The sequence below is a fragment of the Camelus ferus genome, chromosome 7 (assembly GCF_009834535.1).
Source record: "Camelus ferus isolate YT-003-E chromosome 7, BCGSAC_Cfer_1.0, whole genome shotgun sequence".
Taxonomy (NCBI): domain Eukaryota; kingdom Metazoa; phylum Chordata; class Mammalia; order Artiodactyla; family Camelidae; genus Camelus; species Camelus ferus.
The window spans coordinates 7,796,493-7,816,525 of NC_045702.1; the positions used below are offsets into that span (position 1 = coordinate 7,796,493).

Sequence of the window (20,033 nt, forward strand, 5' to 3'; positions counted from 1 at the left end):
GCATCTGTCTTCCCCCCAGGGTCTGAGTCACTATTGGTCCTGCCACCGTCCAGTGCCTACATCCAGAATTCCAACTGGGGGAGTTTCTTCCGCGTGAGAACGAGCAGCCTCACAGGCACTGCTTGGACGGGAGGAGGCAGCTTTCCCTGACTCCGTGCTGCCCCCCAGTCCGTATCTCCCCTGTCGCTGCTCTTAGACTCTCCATCTTCGTTGTTTCCCCCGTTGTACTGAGCTCTCCAAGGGCAAGGTCCGAGTCTTTCATCTCCATTGTTCCCCAGCACCTGGCCCGGTGCCCTTCACTAGACTAGATAAGCACAGGAATGAAGTGAACCAAAGAAGGCCTGTGGCAGGCGAGCCAGTAGGCTCAGCGTCAGAAACAGAAACATTGAAAAAAGCCGTTTCTTGTTCTCTTAGGCTTAGGAACCTAAACTGTGTGGTGGCCTGGAGCCCAGCCCGAGTTAGTGTGTAGAGCAGCCTGTGACTAGGGAAGGTTTCTGGCTGGTCAGGGCTAGAGAGAAACATGCTATTTGTTCTCCTCCCACTTTTCTTTGGAATAAATGGTATTTTCTCTGTGCCTCAGTTTCTCCCACTTGATATTCATGGGCCTCTGAACAATCTGCCCTCTGTCCCTCCTTGCAAGGGGCTCTGAGGAGAGTGATATGTTTGAAGGAGGGTTTCCCTTTGTTGTTTCAGGGCCAAGATACTTGTCCAGTTTTCTTGAAGTTACTCTCCTGAACCTCAGTGAAACCTCAGGGCCGCTAGCTCAGCTTAAGCAAACCCATGTACAAGAAGAGCATCTGGAGTTAGTGACAGGGCTGTCCTGTCTGACCACGGAGTCTTCTCCCTTGAGTCTGCTCTCTCAAGTCTAGAGCAGAGGTGTGGCCCAAATCACCTTGGATGTATTTTTTAAATATCAAAGTACTGTCTCCAGCGTATCTCATCTAGAGTCTGAACATTGGTATTTTTTAACAGCTCCCTCAAGCGGGTAATGTGTACTTGGGACCGACAACCACACTCTCAGAGAGTCCTCACGCGAAGGATGTGACAGCACTTGAACATCCTACTGCTGGCCTCCCTTCCCCCACCAAGGAAGGTGGAAGAGCAAAACGTGCTTGCCGCTTCTGGGCTTCCCTGTGTCGCCTTCCTCAGCTAGTTCTGAGGCACGACTCCCATCCCAGACTGTGTGATTGATGGTGCAGCCACAGCCCCCACATGCACACACACAGCCCAGTGCTTCTTAACCTTGGGCAGGTGACTGGAGGGGAGATAGATATCTGTGGACAGTGGTTCGATTTTGTTTTGAAGAGAGGCATTCATGAGGGAGAACAGTCCAAAGATGTCTTTGCAATTTAAGATGGAAAAAAAAATTTTTTTTAATGTAGCTCAAGGTATGCTCACCTGGATAACACCCACCAGTTCCCAGGCATCACCTCCCACCCTCCAGTAGCAGGAACGTCTGCCTTAGCAGTGAGAGGCAAGGCGAGACACCAGTTGAAGTCCCAGACAGCTTCCCCTCCTCCCTCTGTATCTTGTCAGATATTTCCAGCTTTAAGTCCTTATTCGTGCTCTGCCTACTTGGCTGGCTGTTCTTGCACTTGAGCGGCTTGTTTGCCTGGACAGGTCCAAGCTGTCTGAGCCATCAGCAGCTGCACCTCCTCCCTCGCGCCTTCTGTCTGAGCCAACCTTGATTCGTAGTCGTGCAGATGGCCCCAGCCCTATCCAGTGACGTCCGCCACTCCCATCCTTCTCCTGCCCTGCTTTCCCAGAGATGAAGGGGCTGGGCCAGGCCTCCCCTGCAGGTCAGCCTGGGGATACCATGAAGACCACTCTTAGTTCATGCTCGAGCATATTAACCCAGATGACATGCTAAAGAAAATTTTTTATAATCTGAACTACATAGGACAAGGGTATAACAAGGTCTAAATTCAGATTATGCAGAAAACACTTTCCAGCCTGCATCAGAGCTAAGTTGTTTTTGCACGTAGCTTTAGTTCTACCCACTCCGCCTCCTAAGAAGAGCTGAGACTCAGTGGCGAGAGCAAGTGTCAGAAATCACCAATCCTTTTCCTCCCCTCTTCTCCCTTTAACACAGACTGGGCAACTTCTCTGTGGCCCCTGGGTTTCTCAGATTGGCTCCAGGTGCCAAAAGGTGGTGCCTGTAATCAGTCCCTTTCCTTTTTCCTTGTCCCTCTCCAAGAGAAATGAAGTGGCAGATAACAGATGTGAGGGGGGTCATGGGTGACCTTGTACACGATGAAAGATACGCCACGGGCTGGGGCCTCACTCTGCCTTTCCCGATGCTGGCTCCCTGCCAAGCCGCAGGCGAGGCACAGGAACGGGGGTCCCATCTAGCAGGCCCAGCCTGAACAAGACCCTCAGCCATAGCGTCTGGCAACAGCCTGCAGCAGGGAGGGATGCTGTGGCAGCAGGCTTCTCGCCCACCTGTGCAGCTTTGGCTCATTCGGGTCCCTTGTAAACTTAAGGGACCCCCGCAGCTATTGGAATGCCATTGCTGCAGTAAGGCCCATGTTCCCATGATTTACCCTGAGGCTTCTTAGCTCACATTATTTCAAGCATTCTGCTCTATTGGAGAAAACTGTCCTAGTCTGAAGCTGCTTAAACACGGCCCCCAAAGCCAACCCTTTTCATGGGGGAGTATCAGGACTGAAATACATTACCTCCTCCCTCTACAATTTGGAGCATTTTCTTCAGGATTAAGGATATTTTTCATCCTTGATACTGATACAGTCTATCTTTATTGGCACCCAAGGACCAATAACAAAGTGAATAAAGAAGACAGGCTGCCTGAAGAGGTTTCTGCTTCTACCCCCACAATTAGAACCAGCCATTTGTGAGCCCTCGTCCTGGGAAGCATGCGGCAGTGGATTGAATGGAATTAAGGGGCCTTATTCCACTCCAGACACCAAGGGGCGGGGTCTACGCTCTTCTTTCTGATTTGGTAAGGAAGGAAGAAGGAGCCTTTACCATTGTCCAGTACCTAGGAACCTTTTTGTTTCTCCAAAGCCACATGACAGGTATCCCCAGAGTGGTCGGTTTCAGGTGCTTCAGGATGGCCCCATTTTCCAGGGCTTCTGTCTAGTATCATATGTTGCTTTCTCTTCCTGCTACAACTGTTGCTTAACCTGTTAACCACAGGAGATTTAACTCTCTTGGGCCCATTCTCTTCTGACCACATTTTAGTGACCTGCCTGCTTTTGTTTTCAATCCATAAATTCTAGTCATTTAGAACTGCCGGCACAGTCCAGGTTCTTGAGTCATTTCCCAAGGATCAGAGATTGACGGTATTTGTATTAACCCTTTAACTTTTTTGTAGCCAAAAACCTTACCCAGCAAAAACCTGCAGCCAATACACTGCCACCCCACCCTGTACCTCCATTTAGGAGGGAGAGCGGCCCTGGAGCTACCGAGCACAATGTCTAGAGGACAGCAGAGCTCTCTCTCCACCCCGCCGAGGTCCTTGTCACGTAAGGGTGATTCAGAGGCTTGGAGATTGGGGTGGGGAGGTCCTGGCCGTCTTCAGCCCTCGAAGCTCACTGTGGCACTGCCCGTAAACCTGCCAAGCCGGGGACCTAGAGGGCCACCACGACTCCCAGAGCTGCCTGCACTGCCCATGTCATCTGGGTGTCTGCTTGATGCCAGCATGCCTGGGCCCGAGGGGCTGCCTGAGTACACCTGCAGATTGCCCAGGAAGATTGTTCCTGTTCCTCACAGGCTCCGTGTGTTGCATTCACTAGAGCTTTAGGTATGAGAGGTGGCTCTGTTCTCTCCCGGGACAAGTACAGAAAAGGTTCCCCAGCTGATTCTTCCTGGGTCTCAGTTCCAAATGGAAAAGCCACCCCTACGGGTCCCCCTCGGGGTCTCCCACTCCACATACCACACCCGAGTCTCGTGGTATCTGTAAGCTGGAGCGGTGAGGCCTGAACTTCCAGAACGGAAACGAGATGGCCTTGCGTGGCTGACAAGTACGGCACAGCCCGCGTGTGTTTGGGGTGCTGATTTCCACATATTAAATGGTTCTGGTTGATACTGAACTTCCTTGCCTCTGTGTGACGGTCAGATTCTGTATCAGCCATGACATCCGTGCAGGGGCGGGGGAGAGAAAGCTTTGCTCCTGTGCTCTGGCACCCGAAAGTGGTTCTGTATCCAGCACGGAGTTGCCAGTAGGGAAGTGCTGAAGTAGCACTCTAGAGAGTCACCAGGGAGACCCCTCCATCTCCTGCCAAGCTCAACAAACCCTGCCCGTGCACTGTTCTGAATCACACCTCCCTGCAGATTCAGTCCTGCCCCAGCTCAGCACAGGGCACCGCCTGACGGGAAAGTCCTGGGTGTCAGCGAGAGAGGCATTTGAGGAGAAATGAACTGATATAGGAAGGGGGAGTGCCGCTCAGTCATCTTTTAAGTAGAAAGGAAAAGGTCATCAGAGCCGTTCGGGGCCTGGGCCGGATTAGTATTGACTCTCCCGCTGCGGCAAAGGGGCCAGCTCACCGGGGCCAGCGCTGGACACTGCCACCCCCGTCCAGCTGCTGACAGCCAAGCACAAAGAAACGCGTGCATGCCCTGTGTACACAGATGGGTCTGCATGTCAGCATGATCCCGTTTTTAGCCCTTGCCCAGGAAGGGCAGCCCATGACACAGTAATTTAATTAAATTTGCTTCTCTCCATGGCCCACATATTTGAAGAGGTTTGGGGGGGAAATGAATCTGGCTGAGGAACATTACCCTGCCGCTCTGGCACTGCCCCAGAGCTGAGCCGCAGTACCATAAAGGGTCTCGCCATTCTGAATACGGCCCAGGGCATCTGTCTGCACTGCAGGCTCTCTGGCTGGGCTGCCTGCTAGCACATCTGGCAAGGCAGCCTCTGGAAGCAGTCCGTCTCCATCACAGGGAAGCCCCCCCGGGGCAAAATAAGGGGGCTCCCCACCCCCTACCCCAGACCTGCTGGCAGCAGCCTCAGCAATCACTAAGGCCACAGGATTAGCTTTCCCACCGACTTGCATGCATGAAAGGGGAGAGGGCAGAACGAGAGGACCACCCCCCCGACTGACACTGCAGCCTCAGTATTAGTCATCACCCCAGTTTCAGTGTTAGCCCACGTGCCGGTGCTTTTGTCCTGAACGTGACCGATACTTAGGGATGTGAAATGTATTGCCTACTCTTGCTTCCAGCTTACCTGCTACCATGTCACCTATCTCAGCTGCTCTTGGTTTTTGTTCATTATGCCTGAGCTTAACCCACACACTCCACACCCCTAAGACCTTCTCTGCCTCTGCCCCGCATTGAGTTCATCAACTCCGCAGGAGGTGCCTGAGCTTTTCCTTTCTCTTCTCCAGCCTGTCCAGAGTGTCTGCCCTTTCATCGTACCACTCACCTCTAGCCTGTCTCTAAGCCTTTTTTGTCCTAGGTCAGCAGTACCATGCCTGTGAGAGAGGTACATTCTCTGGTTATCTTTGTGTCCCCGCCAAGAGCACATACTCCTGACTGGTAACCTCTCTTGCGTATTGATAACAGCAGCAGCTCCGAGAGAAGGGGAATTTCTCTGGCACTGTTCATCTCAACACCAGCAGAACACAGGCTGTTGCTTAGGAGTGGGAATCATTAAAGTCAGGCCATTATTGGAGGGGACCGGTCTCTAGGGGAGCTAGCAGAAATTACCGCTCCCTAATAGATGGAAACTCATTTGCTCCAAGCCCCCGCCCTCCTCTTTATTTCTCTGCGTTCCTCACCTCCCCTTTCTTCCCAGCTTTGAAGTTGAAAAAAGAGGTAACTCTACCCAATCCAAGATGGCAAATTTCTGAAAAATTAACTTGGTTAAAAGATCCTTGGCTGAAAGCGGCTGGGGTTTTTTGCTTTTTTTGTTTTTTTTAAAGAATGTTTCTGTTGGGACTTTGGTTGAAACCATCATGAAGGAGACACATTCTAATTAAATGTAGGTGATAAAATTCTAGCCAGGGCCACTCTATTCCCCAAGAGAGAATTGTTGAGATGGGGGAAGAGGAGGCATTCACTAGCTTCTTAGACTCTTGGTTTGGAGCAAGGCCCCGAGTCAGCCTGGGCTGCCTGAGCGTTCCTTGTGAGGGTCCCATTGCTTACAGTGCCAGGGCAGGTGGAAGCAGAGCCCTGGACGTCTCTGCTTCTCCAGTGGTCGTGTTGACCTTGAACAGACTTCTGACACGATGGAGCTCCTGCAAGCCTTCCTTGCACAGGGATACCTGTTCTTTACAACTTTTCACTTTTGTAGGGAATGGGGAGGGCGGCCTGAGGAACAAATGTTGCTTTCAGTTTGTTAGCTGTTGGGGCTACCGTCACAGCACATGCCCTGGAACATCTATGGTCAGAGAGAAAAAGTTGCCTCATTTCTTAGCTCTAGCAGTTTGAAGTCAGGAGTGGGCACCATCTGTCTGAGTGCATTAAGCACAGATATAAAGTACTAGCATGAAAGGCCTTCCCCCTCTTCCCCTCTCTCCCTGGAAGCAAAGGGTACAGGATTGCACCAAACTGCAAACTCCAGGGGGCACTAATCACTGTATAGCTTCTGTAAATGGCACTCCCTGGAGTTGTAAGTCCTGGTGGCCCTCCCTGCCGCCGTTCAGTAATGGTGCTGAGTTGAGAAACCAGAACCCAGGGGCCTGCATCCCCAGCTAGCAGACACTGGCAGTCCCATCCCCTGGGGTTCATTTTCCTCACAAATAGAATGAAGAAGGTCCAACTAGGCTGTCTAGATTAACTTGGGAATTCCCTTCACTGTCTCCACATCCCTGAAGTTAGAAGCCGTACAGTGTCACTGTGTCCTCAGTGTTCGCTGCTGTCCCAAGGTGGACCAGTAGCCTTGATAGCACACCTGATGTGCTGAAACTAGAGGCACAGGGAATTGGCTGGTTCCTTACTCTTTGTTCATACTTCTCTGTGGCCTCAGAACCTTTTCCCCTCGCACACATGCATACAACACACCCAGTAGTTGCAACCACTTTCCTCACAAGGGAAACAAAATGAAATGCAAACATGCTTTGAGATGTCTGTCTTGTTGTATCCTTCTAGGTCCCCTCTCCCCATTCCTAATTAAAAAGTTGTCTTCCCTTTCCCTGGTTCCCATAGTAGTCTCTTCCTTGGCCCTCCCTCTTATCTCACTCCAGACTTTTCCAATTCATCCCCTTAAGAGATGAATTGGAAGAATATGCTGTCATGTCAGAAGAAGCCATTGTCAGTTCACACAGGCAGACACTAATAGGATAAAGCATTATCCGACTTCCTTTAAGTCCAGAAATTAAGTCTTCTTGCAATGGTAATAGATTATAACTTGTATCCACTGCAGCTGGAAGGCTGCAGGAACAGGCTGTTAGTATCTGAGGCCTCAGCTCCATTTCTGGGGCTGTGATGGGCCTATTGTGAGGGATGCCCTGAGCATTCCTACAAACATGGCTGCACTACCCAGGGAGCTGTCTTCATAGAGATCTGCCTATAGCTCATTCAGTTCACCTGTGGGGTGGAATCTGAGCGGGAGAACCTGTCTGAATGGTCTCAATGAACCTGGGTGAGTGGGTAGGGCCTGGAAGACGTAGCCCAAGGCCAGAAAACCAAACTTTGCACAGGGAACAGTTCAGTGGGTGAAGAGCTCTTCTCAGTCATCCTTGCTGACTCACTGAGCAGGTAGAATGGCTTATCTGGTGGCTAAATCAGCACCTGCACAGACAGGGAAGCTAGGGTTGAGACCTTATTAAAGACACATAAGAGACTACAGATTTAAGGACTTGCCTTGGAAGAGGAAACAGAACCATTAACAGGAAGAAAGAGCCATCCATCTTCTAGAGTGGAAGGATGTTGTGGGATATCCTAGGTCCTATCACGACAGACGGTCTTTCTTAAAGGGGGTTGTGGGTGGGAAACCTGATATGAGAATTAACTGAGGGAGGTGTGTTTTTATTAATGGAAGACGTAAGAAGGTGGATATTCAAGACACAAGTGGATTCAAGGGTTGTTCCTTTGGTATTTAGTAATTAATCTAAACTTGAGTAATTGCTCTAGTATTGTTCCTAGGTGCACAGAATGAGCCTGAAATGCTAAGTACTGCTTTGGTCCATCTAATCCCCACACCTGGCATTAGCGTGGCCACTCATCTCAATGCTTCCCTGCTGAAGGTTTAGAACCTCTAATGGTGCACCCTAGAGAAGACGACGCCATACTCTCAAATGCTAACTTCCTTTGCTGAGACAGCTTCTCCCAGGGCGATCCCCCACAGGCCCAGGCCTGATCTCTCTGACTCATTGCCAGGGTCCATGTACACTGAACTCACGGTCATGATTATTTTCATAGGAAAACACAATTTATATAACACCCTCCCTCTGGAATAACTCTTTGTGGATAAAAAGTGAGCTGCACCCTCTCCTTCTCCCTCCCCCTCCCCCCATGACTGTGCCTTCACAGAAATGAGGGAGCCCCTGGCCCCTGAGTGAGTCCATCAGGATCAGAATTAGATTACAGCCCTGAGGGCTGGGTTGCTCCCCTCAAGCAGTGGACAGCCTCCAGCACAGGGAGCAGGACTGTTGTGGGTAGGTGGTTTGGCCCAAGTACTGACAGCAGAGCTGGCATGTTCATGAGAATAAAACCTGTGATCATCCTAAAATCTAATTCTAGCCTCTCATTAGGAAGTCAAGTGCTTGCTTTCTTAGGCTTCTCTTGGAACGTTGATCTCCCTGTTTTTCTTCTCCTCTGTTCTGTGCCATGAATTTTACACTAAGGGTCCTCCCCCATCCAGGGTCCAGCCAGCTCCTTCTTGCTCAGGCAGAGAAATCTCCCTGGCTTTCCTCCCTAACTGCATTGCAGACCCTTAGCTGTGTGTCTGCCATATAGCTAGCTCCATTCTGCTCTCACTTGCTCAGATTGTGGTGCTTTTTCTTCTGCCTTTCTTTCCTCGAAGCCCTCCAATACTGCTTTGAAGCCCCAGCAGCCTCTCTGTGCTCCCTTCTCCTTCCTGGTGCCTCCATCCTCCCACCCCCATCCCCCAACTTAGAAAAGCGCCCTGCCAGAGAAGCAGAGATAGGTGGAGAAGACTCTAGGAAGCTTACCCTCTTGGTAAAGGACCAAGGTTTCCTGGTAGATGTTTCCTGTCCCAACCCTCAGCCTGTGCACCCCCACCAGCAGCACCTTTCATCTCTCCTGGCCCATCACAAGGAAGGGTTATCTGTTCCTGGACTGAGACAGTGCCTTGGGCCTTCTCTAGAGCTCGATTAAAGAACAGAGCATAAGGCAGTGTTTTCCTGGGAAGAAAAAGTACAACCCATCTTTCCCATTGTGCTGAGGCTTGTAGATGGTGCTGCCCTGCTGTCGCTGACTGCTGGATAGTCACCCTTCCTCTCTGGAATAGCATATTCTCTCTTTGGACATGGATGAAGTTTAGGAGTAGAGGTGGTAATGGGACTGGTCAGCTGGCCTGTCGCCTTATATATATTGTCAAATTTAAATTCCTCCAACAACCTCTGAAGCAGTGTGATAGATACCAATATTATGCCCATTTTACAGATGAAGAAAGTGAATATTTATCCAAAGTCGCACAGCTAGTAAGTGATGGAGCTGGGATTCAACCCGGGAAGATTGGCTCCAGAGTCTATACTTGCAAGCACTGTGCTATACTGCTTTGCAAATATGTGTATTTCACTGATCTGGTTCCCAAAGCATTTATCCCTGCTCCAAGAAGCAATTTACTTCATTTCAATTTAAAGCAAAGATGAAAACAACCTTAATCCACTGCCCAAACCATTCTTCCCCACTCTGGGGAAAAGGGTGCTTTCTGAATGGATGGAAACCAAGAGAGGTGCTTTGAGCCAAAAGCTGCCTTGCAGTTTAGCTGAGGCAGGATTTAGAAATGGCGTGAACAGTGCCTGCATTAGCCGATGGCATGGAGTGCGGAGTGCCAGCAGAGGAGATAAAATCAGACATATGTTTGGATATAAATGTTCTCTCTCTTGTTCTCTTTTTCTTCTCTAATTTTAAGCCCCTGCTGCTTTGTTGCAGTAAAACGCTGGAGGCTTAATTGTGGGCTCTGGCCCCCTAAGGTAGTAGCCTGGGCTGATGAAGGCCCACCACGCCTACCCATCTACCCGTCTCCAGTGGAGGAAGCCAGAGCTCTCCGCTGTTAAAGGCCATGGACTCTAGATCTCTTCCCCACCAGCAGGAATTGTCTTGAAGGGAGTCTTTGCTACGTTGTCTCCTCACCCAAGTACATGTTAACAGCCGTGATAAAGCTAACGTCTCTGGACCTTAAAAACTAACCTGTCGATTCTACATTGATAATAGGATGCAGATTTACACCAAAGAGTGATAAAAGGCCCTAGAACAGATTATGAGAGTGACAACCAGATCATGACGCTTAAAGAGCTGGGGCTAGGGTAGCTTCAGTGGAGGAGCGGTGTTCAGGTGCACCACCCTCCCCAGCAGTCTCGTTGTTCAATCAAATAAACATAAACCACTCCGCTGTAGAGAAGTTGCTCTGAAAGGTCCTTTAACACCTCTGTCAATTCTTTACTCGCAAAGCTTCCAAGGCCAAGCTGCCTTTCCCACTGTGAATACCCTGCCTTGTCTACTTCACCTTTTCCCTAGTAGCTGTCACCCTCTGTGGGATCCTGTGGATTCTGTCTGCCATTGAACCTAAGAATCAGGAAGCTGTTATGTGTAGTCATGAGAATCCAGCTCTCCTTCATGAGCTGGGGCCCCTGTGGTGAGAATTCCACTCAGGCCTCCGAGAGCGGTTGAGCTGGTTCTGCAGGAGATTGGACAGCTCGGAGAGGAAGGAGAGGAGAACACAGCAATATCTGTAGGAAGGTCCCACTTTCACTGCACACTGGCCAGGAAAGAAGGATGTTCTTGTTAGCCAATAAGAGCCTGACTAAGAAAGCACGTTCGCTTTGGGAGTAGAGAGACCTGGGTTTCAGTCCCACCTCTTCTAGTAACTAGCCTTGTGACCTTGGATATAGGTTTCAGTTTCTCCAGGGCTCAGTTTCCTTGACCATAAAATGTGAAGGGATTAGACTAAATAATTTTTCACAGCCCTAAAAAAAATTCTATAATGAAAATTCTCCATATTATCAGCAGTAGTCTTCCTCTAATGTGTTGCTATAACTACCCCCCTGAAGAGCTACCAACCCATCCACAAACCCTACAGCTTGGCCAGGCCGAGGATGAGTCACCAGCACAGCATTAAAGGCTGCTCATGGGACTCCTCTCTGAAAAGCTGTCCCAAGTGCCTGCTGCAAAGGAGGGTATTCCCAACGTTCCGGCAAAGGAGGGCTGGTGTTCTAAGAGCTGAACCGGTGCCCAGGTCGGGGAGCAGGCCCAGTGGGAAAGGAACTACCCTTGCAGCATTAAGGACACCTATACCCAGGAACCATATTCTCAGTCTCCCCCAACTCCTTTGAGGTTCCTCCTTCTCCCTCAGATTCCAAGACCTGAATATGCTCTACCTGCCAGACAGATGCCTTTTTTCTTAGGACCCTTCCCCAGGGATGTTTTAGGCTCACTTCTTCACCTCTCCTCTCAGATCTTTGTTTGGCCCCAGACCCTTTGTCATTCCAGAGCTATTGCATGTTCCCTGACCGCCCAGAGAGCTGTCAAAAAGGGAGAGCTATTAGAAAATGGGCTCCCCATCCTCTGTTTCCTTCACAGTTGCCTCTGAATGGTACCCAGGAAGCTGTTCTAAACAGCCTGAGTTGTGTCTTATGGCACTAAGAAAGGGGGTGATTTCTTGCGTTTTTCAGCTGGTCCTGGCCAAGTCCCACCCTTTCCTCTGCTGCAGTTTTCTCTCTTTATTGGGGGTAGGGTACTAAAGGAAAGGCAGAGGGAACATATCTTTGGAGCCTAGAAACGTGGATGGCACTCCAGTGTGAGCCCATGTGTGAGTCCATGCATACATGTTGCCACAAACACTGATACCCAGAAATATAAAACACACACACACAGAGGATTGAGAATTGGCTCTTTCTTAGCCAACTGCTGCAAAGTGCTGCCTGCCTCTCTCCTTGTTCAGTGCCAGGGAGATCACACCCACTCAGTCCTGATTCCCTGCATTAGTATAAATACTAGCGCTGAAGAGACACAGGGTCCCAGTTCACGCTGCCTGCCTGGACATCTTCCTCAGCTAAGCATCAGGAGACAGACACCCACTGCCACCAAGACACATTTGACTATTTAGCACCCAGAGAACGGAAGCAACACTGCCTGTAGCATATTTCAGCCAAACAACATTATTGCAGACCTTTGAAATCCAGGTCCCCCGGGGTCCCCGGGTAGAGCTGGTGCTGCCTGACCGGCTACTTCTGCTGAGGTGGCACTTAACTTCTGGCCAGGTCCCAGGAGCTGAGGCTGACCCATTTCCCCCTCTCTTCCAGGGCACAGGGAATTTGCTTGTACCCCAACAAAGCCAGGGACTAACACACGTAGCTTGTGAAAGGTGCCCTGGAATCGGGGTGCTTTTATTTAAGCTAAGGAAAGGTGGTTGACAGCTTTAGCGTCTTCCCATACTTTAAAGAAACTGAACATTGTCTTCCCCTCCCCTCCCTTTTTATTTTTTAATAGAAATGATTTGGTCGATGCTCATAAGAATCTATAGGTTTAGGGTCTTACTCAATTTAACCCTTTGGGGACATTGAATTAAAAATTGAACAATATTTATTAAAATACAAAAATACACTTTTCTCACATTACAATCAGTGTTCTTTTGTTGACATCCCCCCCCACCCCACCCCCTTTCAAACTGAACCCTTTATTTCCTTTTAAAGCTAAAATAATAAATGAAAGAAGTTACATCATTAAATGGACCAGAATAACAGAGATCTCTGCCTTCCCCACCCACACCCACCCTTTCTCTTCCACCACCTCCTGAGGTAGGCCTGGGAGAGGGAAGCCTTCCCCCCACTGTGCTACATTCAACAGGACTCCATGCAGAACTCACTCTGTGTGCCTGTATATCACTTTTGTTTTAACTGTGGATTTCACGTCTTTTTTGTGAACCATTCTGTTGGGGGAAGGCTTCATCACTTTAAATGAGCCAGTGCCCTTTCCATCTCTCCTTTTTTTCCTCTACTCATGTTCTGCCCCCACCCCATCACCACAACCAGTTGACATCATCTGTAATAATCCCTAATGAATCAGCATTTAGAATAGTCACCAAATCACAAGCATGAGAAAAGCTCCACTCCCCCAAGCTTCCCACTCCCAGCCTCTCTTCCCTTCTCCACGTTAAAACAAACCAACCATTTTTTTAAGAAATCATCAAATGCCATCATTGTCTACAATTGTCAGATACGGGGAACAACAGGTGGATATGGCACAAAGCTAACTGATGGCCTCCTGTGAATACATTCTCTCTGCTTCTGCTCGCCCTTCCCATCCCCCTCGGGTACTGCACCCCCTTCAGGGGCCGCCTCCTCCTCCTGGGAAGCCCTGGATAGACACATGCCTTGCACAGAGTGAGTTAAGCCCAACTGCAGGAATCTGGTGCAATGTGAAAGCATTTGACTGAGAGCTACGCCAGCTCCCTGCCTTCTCTACTTCTTCCCGAAGCGCTCTGTCAGGCGGGGCACACCGTGTCCCAGCGCACAAACAAGGAGACTCGTGCACAGGGACACACACACATAAAGACTCAGTCCCTTTAAGGGTTCATTTGAATTTTAGTGTTTAAATTACATTTTATAGATCTATCTTTCCCTTGGCCTCTGAAGAAAGAAAGATTATTGCCTCTCAACATTTTAGCACAGTACAAATTCTTGGTGCTTTTTTTTTTTTTGTACTTTTTTGTTTAAATAAGAGAAATCTGCAAAGACAGCTCTCAGCCTAAGAAAGATGTCTATAGAAATGGGTATTCCTGTGTCCTATGAAGCATCTTCTAAAAAAAAAAAAAGAGAGATTCAGCCTACCCTCGACCCCTCAGCAGCCTGCACCCTAACTCTTTAGGGATGTTGGTTGGTGTTCTAGTTTATCTTAGCAGTTTCAACCTTATACCAGAAATCCCTTCTGGCAGCATAGCAAGTTGACTTGTGGCTTCTACCCCACAACATTCCCAAGGTCCCCCCCCCCCGCCCTCTTTAAATAGAACTTACAAGTTAGAAAATAGTTTTGTTTTGATTTTTCTTTTTAAATTTTAATATAATCTGTTTCTTTTACCAGCCCATAGATTTAATATATAAGCATATACAAGAAAAAGTCTCTCCCCACTCTGTACAAAAGTTGCTGTCTTTTTTTCTGTGTGCATTCTATTGCATTTTATAAGGTTTTTGGGGGGAGGGGGAGTCATATTTGAGTTTCCTGTACCTTGTCCTTGGTGTGGGTCTGAATTATATAAGGTTCAGAGATAGTGGTGACTGTGGGGTGCAGAGAGTTCCCCAGGCTGTTTTCTGTCCAGTGGGCCCCATGTGCTGGTTTGTAGGTGTTGTAGTTAATGTGGTCATGAATTGTGGGCAGCACTACCGCCCCCTCACCTGATACACCGGATGGAGCTGCTGCTGCTGCTGCAGATGCCGCCGCCGGGATGTCTTCATCCACCTGGATGATCTCAACTGTCCGGGCAGCCGTGACCGTACTCCTCTGCTGGTGCCGCTTGCGAAGTTTATAGAAGACAATCAACATGGCGGCAGCTAGCAGAGTCACTGCCACAAAGCAGCCAATGATGATCTTGGTGGTCTTCATGACTTCATCCAGGCTGGTCTGCATCTTATCATTGGTGTCTGTTGCGGTTACTGCCACCTGCTTGGGCACACGGGTGGTCTGAATGAGCACCGTGGTAGAGGTGGTATATGCCGGCTGGTAACCAGTGGACGTAGTAGGAACAGGCTTGTATTTGCGCGTTGTGTCCTCAGGCGAGATCTCAGTGGTCTCCACTGTGACCGTGGTGAAGAAGCTGTAGTTAGAGGTGTTGAGCTCGGCCGTGCTCACGTTGAGGTAGGCCGAGGCGTTGGAGTTGCCTGCCACATTGGTCACCATGCATGTGTATACCCCAGTGTCTGAGAGCAGCACGTGGGAAAAGTTCAAGGTGCCGTCGTTGAGGACAGAGATCCTGGGGTGGCGGGAGGCGTGGCTGAGCACTGTCCCATTGGGCAGCAACCACTTCACGGACGACATGGGGGGAGTCCGACACTTAAGTTCCGCCATCCGACCCTCAGAGATATTGAGGTCCCGAGGTGCATCCATGATGAAAGGGGCAGAGCACTGGAAGGAGGCCTGGTCCACCTCCACCAGGTAGCGGCCTCGCATGTGCAAGGGAGCATGACATCGGCCGCAGCAGGTGGAATTCGTGGGTATGTATTCCCGAAGCCACCAGGCTAGCCAAAGAATGTCACAATCACAGTTCCAAGGATTGTGGTGTAAGTGCAGCTCCACCAGGTACCTCAGGGGGGTGAAGAGGTCATGGGGCAAAGAAGAGAGGTTATTGTGGGCCAGGTTGAGTTCCACCAGCGAGGCCAGCCCATCAAAAGCATTCCGCTCAATCAAGCTGACCTGTGAGTTCATGACCCATAGCTTCTTGAGGGAGCTTAGGCCGTGGAAGGAGCCAGGTCTGATCTCAGGGAAGTGGTTCCCTGACATCTCCAGCTCCTCCAGCCCCACCAGCGGGGTGAGATTGGGCATATCTTTAATGTTGCACATGCCCAAGTTCAGGTACTTGAGGTTGAACAGTCCTTCAAAAGCCCCCTCAGAAATGTACTCCAGCTTCTTGAGCTCCCCCAAGTCCAGGCGCATGAGGGAGGGCACCCGGTTGAAGGCATAAGAGGGGATGCTTTCTATGGGGTTGTTGCGAAGCCAGAGCTCCCGCAGCTTGGACAGGTATTCAAAGGCCCCGCTTGGGATGACTGTCAGCCAGTTGTCAAACAGCTCCAGGGTGTTGAGGCTGGCCAGGCCGTTGAAGGCCCCCACCTCGATCTGCCGAATGGAGTTCCTGCCCAGCTGCAGGACCTCCAGGTGGTGGAGGTGGCGGAAGGTGTCTGCCTGGATCATCTGGATGTTGTTTTCCATGAGGTTGAGGTACCGGGTGTTGGAAGGGATGCCCTGAGGGACCTCGGAGAGGCCCCGGCGGGTGCACACCACCTTGCTGAACTGGTTACTGCACGAGCAGACGGACGGGCAGTTCTGGGGCCCGGCGGAGGCGGCAGCAGCGATGGCTGCACACAGAATCCACACTTGCGCCGTGAGGTAGACGACGGGGAGCAGGACGGCATTCCAGGTGTGGTGCACAGTTACCTGCCACAAGAGCTTCATGGTGTGGCACGTTCATAATTCACCATCGCCTGGGATTTTGGCTCGGAAAGGAGAACCAGCCCTACCCCGGCTTAAGTGAGCTAGGAGCTCCTCTTTCCATCTGGAGAAGGAGGTGGGGAGGGGGCGATTAGAGAGACGGAGCAGATCGGCCTGAAAAAATCCTGCCAAACTAAAGAGTGGCCCCCTCGTCTACCAGCCCCCCTCAAAGCCAGCCCTAGGAAAGCTGAGACTTTCTCTCCCCCGTTACGACCATCCCCACCCAATCATTCGCTGTCACCTACCTCGGAAGGAAGGAAGGGAAGAATTGGCGTGGTGTCCTTAAGCGTTCTCCGCCGGAGCCGTCCACCTCATTCCCATTTTCACTTCTTAGTTTTAATTAACAAAAGAGGGAAGTGGAGGGGGTGGGGAGGGCAGAGGGGAGGGGAGGGGAGGGGAGGGGTGGGGGAGACAAAATGGCTTCTAGTAAATCCGGAGCCGGCTAGCGGAGCCGCGGAGTTGAGGCGCCGGGAGAGCCAAGGCCCGGCGGGCTATGCAGGTGCATGCCCCCGCCTCAGCCCGAGGCGCGGCGCCACCAGCGCTTCCCGGCTTTGTCCTTGGACCCTCGCCCCGGCTCGCAGCAGCCAAGGGGGAAGCCGCTTCATCGCCGGACTGTGCCTCCGGCGCCCCCCGCCCGCTCCGGGGCTGCCACCCGGCGGGGAGCGAGGGGGCGCCCCGCAGCCTCCCAGGCCGCGCTCGCTGCCGCCAACGCCGCCGCCGCGCTGCTCCCTCTCCTTGTGTCGGGCCGGGAGCGGCCCGAGGCAGCTGATGCAGTCGTTCGCTCGCGGTGCTGCGAGAGTTAAGAGGAGGTGCTCGCCGCTCCTTCGCCCTCCCCAGACACACACCCCCTTCTTTCCTCGCCTCTTCCCTTAAGGGTTAAAAAGACCAAAACTGGGCTTAGTTTCCCAGTCCGCCGGCTGCTGGCACGAGGAGCAGTAATCCGTCCAGCCCCCCGAAGGGCAGCGGCGTGGCGAAAGTGCCGGGACCGGGTCCGCTGGCCGGAGAAGCGCGGGGCGGGCGGGTCGCCCCGCACCGCAGGCCCCTTCGGGGAGTCCAGGGGCGGGCGCGGGTCCGGCAGTGGCCACAGCCCCCGGCGGCAGGGAATCGCCCGTTGCAGCCGGGCCCTCGGCGCGCCGCCGGCTCTGGCTCTGTGCGGAGGGAGCGAGTTCGGGGCTCCGGCCCCTGGCGCCTTCAGCGGCTGCGCTGCCCGCGGACTGCTGCAGCGGCCCCAGCGCTGGCGGCGGCGTGAGCAGCGGGGGTCGCGGCTGCGGGGAACGCTCCGGAGCCCGGGAACATGGTCCCCGCTCGCTAGCGGCGGCGGCGGCAGTAGCAGCGGGGCCCCTGCGCGCGGCGCCCACCGTCTCCTCCTCGCGCCGGGCTCGCGGTGTTGCAGGCAGCAGCCACGCAGACTGCTCTCTCATCCTTTTGTCCTTCAGTCAGAACGTGAATGTACTGCTGACGCATACTGTTCTGGGGAGAAGATTAGCGTGATGCAGTGCTCTTATGTATTAACACCGCTCCCCCTCCGCTGCCTGCCCTCGAGGGGTTAACGCCGGCGCCTTCCAGCGCCGCGCTGGCCCGCGCCGCGCAGCCTGGAGCTCCGCGCCTCCGTCCGACTTCCTCCTTCCTTCCTTCCTTCCTTCCTTCCTTCCTTCTCTTCCTTCCTCCCTCCGTTCCTCCCTCTCTCCCCCCCACCCCCCACCCCCCTCCCCGGCGCTTCCTCCCCGCCCCTCTAGACGCGGGGAGCGGGCCGCGCGAGGGAGCCGGAGTGAGCGTCAAGTGAGGGGCCGCGCGCAAGTCGCAGGCGTTCGCAGCTATTTTGGTCCGGTCGGAGGGAGCCGCCGGGTGGCCGCTGATAGGCTGGAGCGGCGTGGGGCTGCTGCGGAGGGACCGCGCCGGCCCCCGCCCCCGCTCCGCACCCGGCGCCGGCACCCTCGGGCTCTGGGTGCGGTGGGCTCAGGGGCCCCGGAGCCGGAGGCTGCTGCAGTTGGCGGGGCTCCCGCTCGGACCGCGTCATCCTCACCCCCGCCGACTGCTGACGGGGCTCCCGGCCGCCCGGCCTGGGCTGCACGCTCGGAGTTCGGAGCTGCACTGGGGGGACGCGGGGGCGGCCGGGAAGCTGCTGCACAGATGCGTGTTCGTCCTGCCCCCTCTGCACATTTCCACACACACACACACACACACACACACACACACACACACACACACACACACACACACACCGGCTTTAACTAGGGCTATAAACGATAGTTTTCTTAATGAGGGTTGCGGGGGAGGCAAACAGTGGAAGGAAAGACCAAGTTCAGGGAGCCTGGGGAATGACAACCTGGGACAGCACAACAACCAGCAGGAAGGATTGAGGTGAACTCGCAGCAGCCACGGCACAACGCGGTTCATTCATGCAGCTTCTCACTCTGCAGCCCCGCGCCCTTTCCCCTCCCTGCGCTCAGAGATTGGAGGAGGATGGGTCTTAAGCCTTCTGCCCCATGACCTCCACCAGCTCTTCTTTGTTGCGAGGACTCCCTGAGAAGAACTACGTAGCAACCTGCCCCTACTTCTGGTGAGAGGAGACCCCGGGGCATTTGACAGACCGGTGCAAGAGAGAGAACGAGACTGGATCAGCCTTTCCCTACCCCAGAAAGACTGCCCCTTTCTCTGCCTAGAGTGGGTGGGGCCGTCTGTAGCTAGCTAAGCCTTGGAAGGCCAGCTGATAGTTATAGCATTGGTTTAGTGTTGCTTCCTTTCAAGGGCTACCTACAGACTTCTTTCCTTGTGCCCTGTCCCCCTCCACTTTGGCCAGCTCGCTTGCCTGTCACCTGCACTTGGGCTGTATTGCTTAAGAGGAGAAGGTCTTGGATCTCTCTGCTCTTTGGATTCTGCCACACCCGGATCTCAGTATTGTCTGCTGCCGAGTAACCTGAGACCTCCTTAAACATGCCAGGGAATTTTTGAAGTCCCTGAATGGAATGGAAATAGTTCCATTATAGGCAAGCTGGATTCCCCATCGTTTACCAACTTTGTTTAATTATGCATTTGCAATCAAATAGTAGCAACATTAATAGTTAATATGTTATGTAAAATCACATAGTAAGTGATATGTGATCTCTTGAACCCCGGTAGAGCTCAGATGTTTAAGAACTTGGGCATGGGAATGATTCTCCAGAGTTTTCTCTCAGTCAGTGAGAGCTCAGGTTTCATTCATCTGCTTCAACAGTCATTTACTGGGATGTTTATCTACTGCGTGCTCTCCGCTATACTAAGGATGCGGGGATGTGTGGATAGATAGATCTGTTCTTGTTTAATCTTCCTTTACCCAGTGACACAATTGCCACAGTTGTCTCCATTTTATGGATGGAGGTACTGTGCTCAAGGTCACACACCCAAAAAGCAACCGAGCCAGCATCTCAATCCAGTCTTCTAACCCTGAGCCCAGTGTTTTCATCACTGTAACAAAAATGTCCAACATGCTCACTCTGCATAGAGTGAATGGGGAGGCAAGGTGGGTGGACAGGCTGCATTAAAAAACTTCAGTAAAGAGTATATGAGTTATAGGTAGAATGAAGGACAGGAGAAAATAGATCCTTTACTTCATTTGTTTCACTCACAGTTGCTAATCAGAGAAAGAGATGGAGGTAAGAGCCATCTGGGCTCTAGTAGTTTTTTTCGCCTTCTTAACTGAAGCCCCATTTGCACATCATCAGTTTCAACCAGACACAGCCGTCTTATACCCAGGTGTGGATCTA

General features: G+C 52.0%; 2 protein-coding genes across 2 annotated transcripts in view; one reads left to right on the forward strand and one right to left on the reverse strand.

Moving 5' to 3' along the window:
* The window catches only part of SND1 (staphylococcal nuclease and tudor domain containing 1), a 379,862-nt gene that overhangs the window by 304,934 nt on the left and 54,895 nt on the right, over nt 1-20,033 (forward strand). The window lies entirely within an intron of this gene.
* Nucleotides 13,780-16,674, reverse strand: LRRC4 (leucine rich repeat containing 4). The gene is made up of 2 exons (XM_006184737.2): nt 16,536-16,674; nt 13,780-16,354 (listed from the first exon to the last, which is right to left on the reverse strand). Exon 2 carries the CDS (start codon nt 16,252-16,254, stop codon nt 14,296-14,298), a length of 1,959 nt encoding a protein of 652 aa, XP_006184799.1. The 5' UTR covers nt 16,255-16,354; nt 16,536-16,674; the 3' UTR covers nt 13,780-14,295.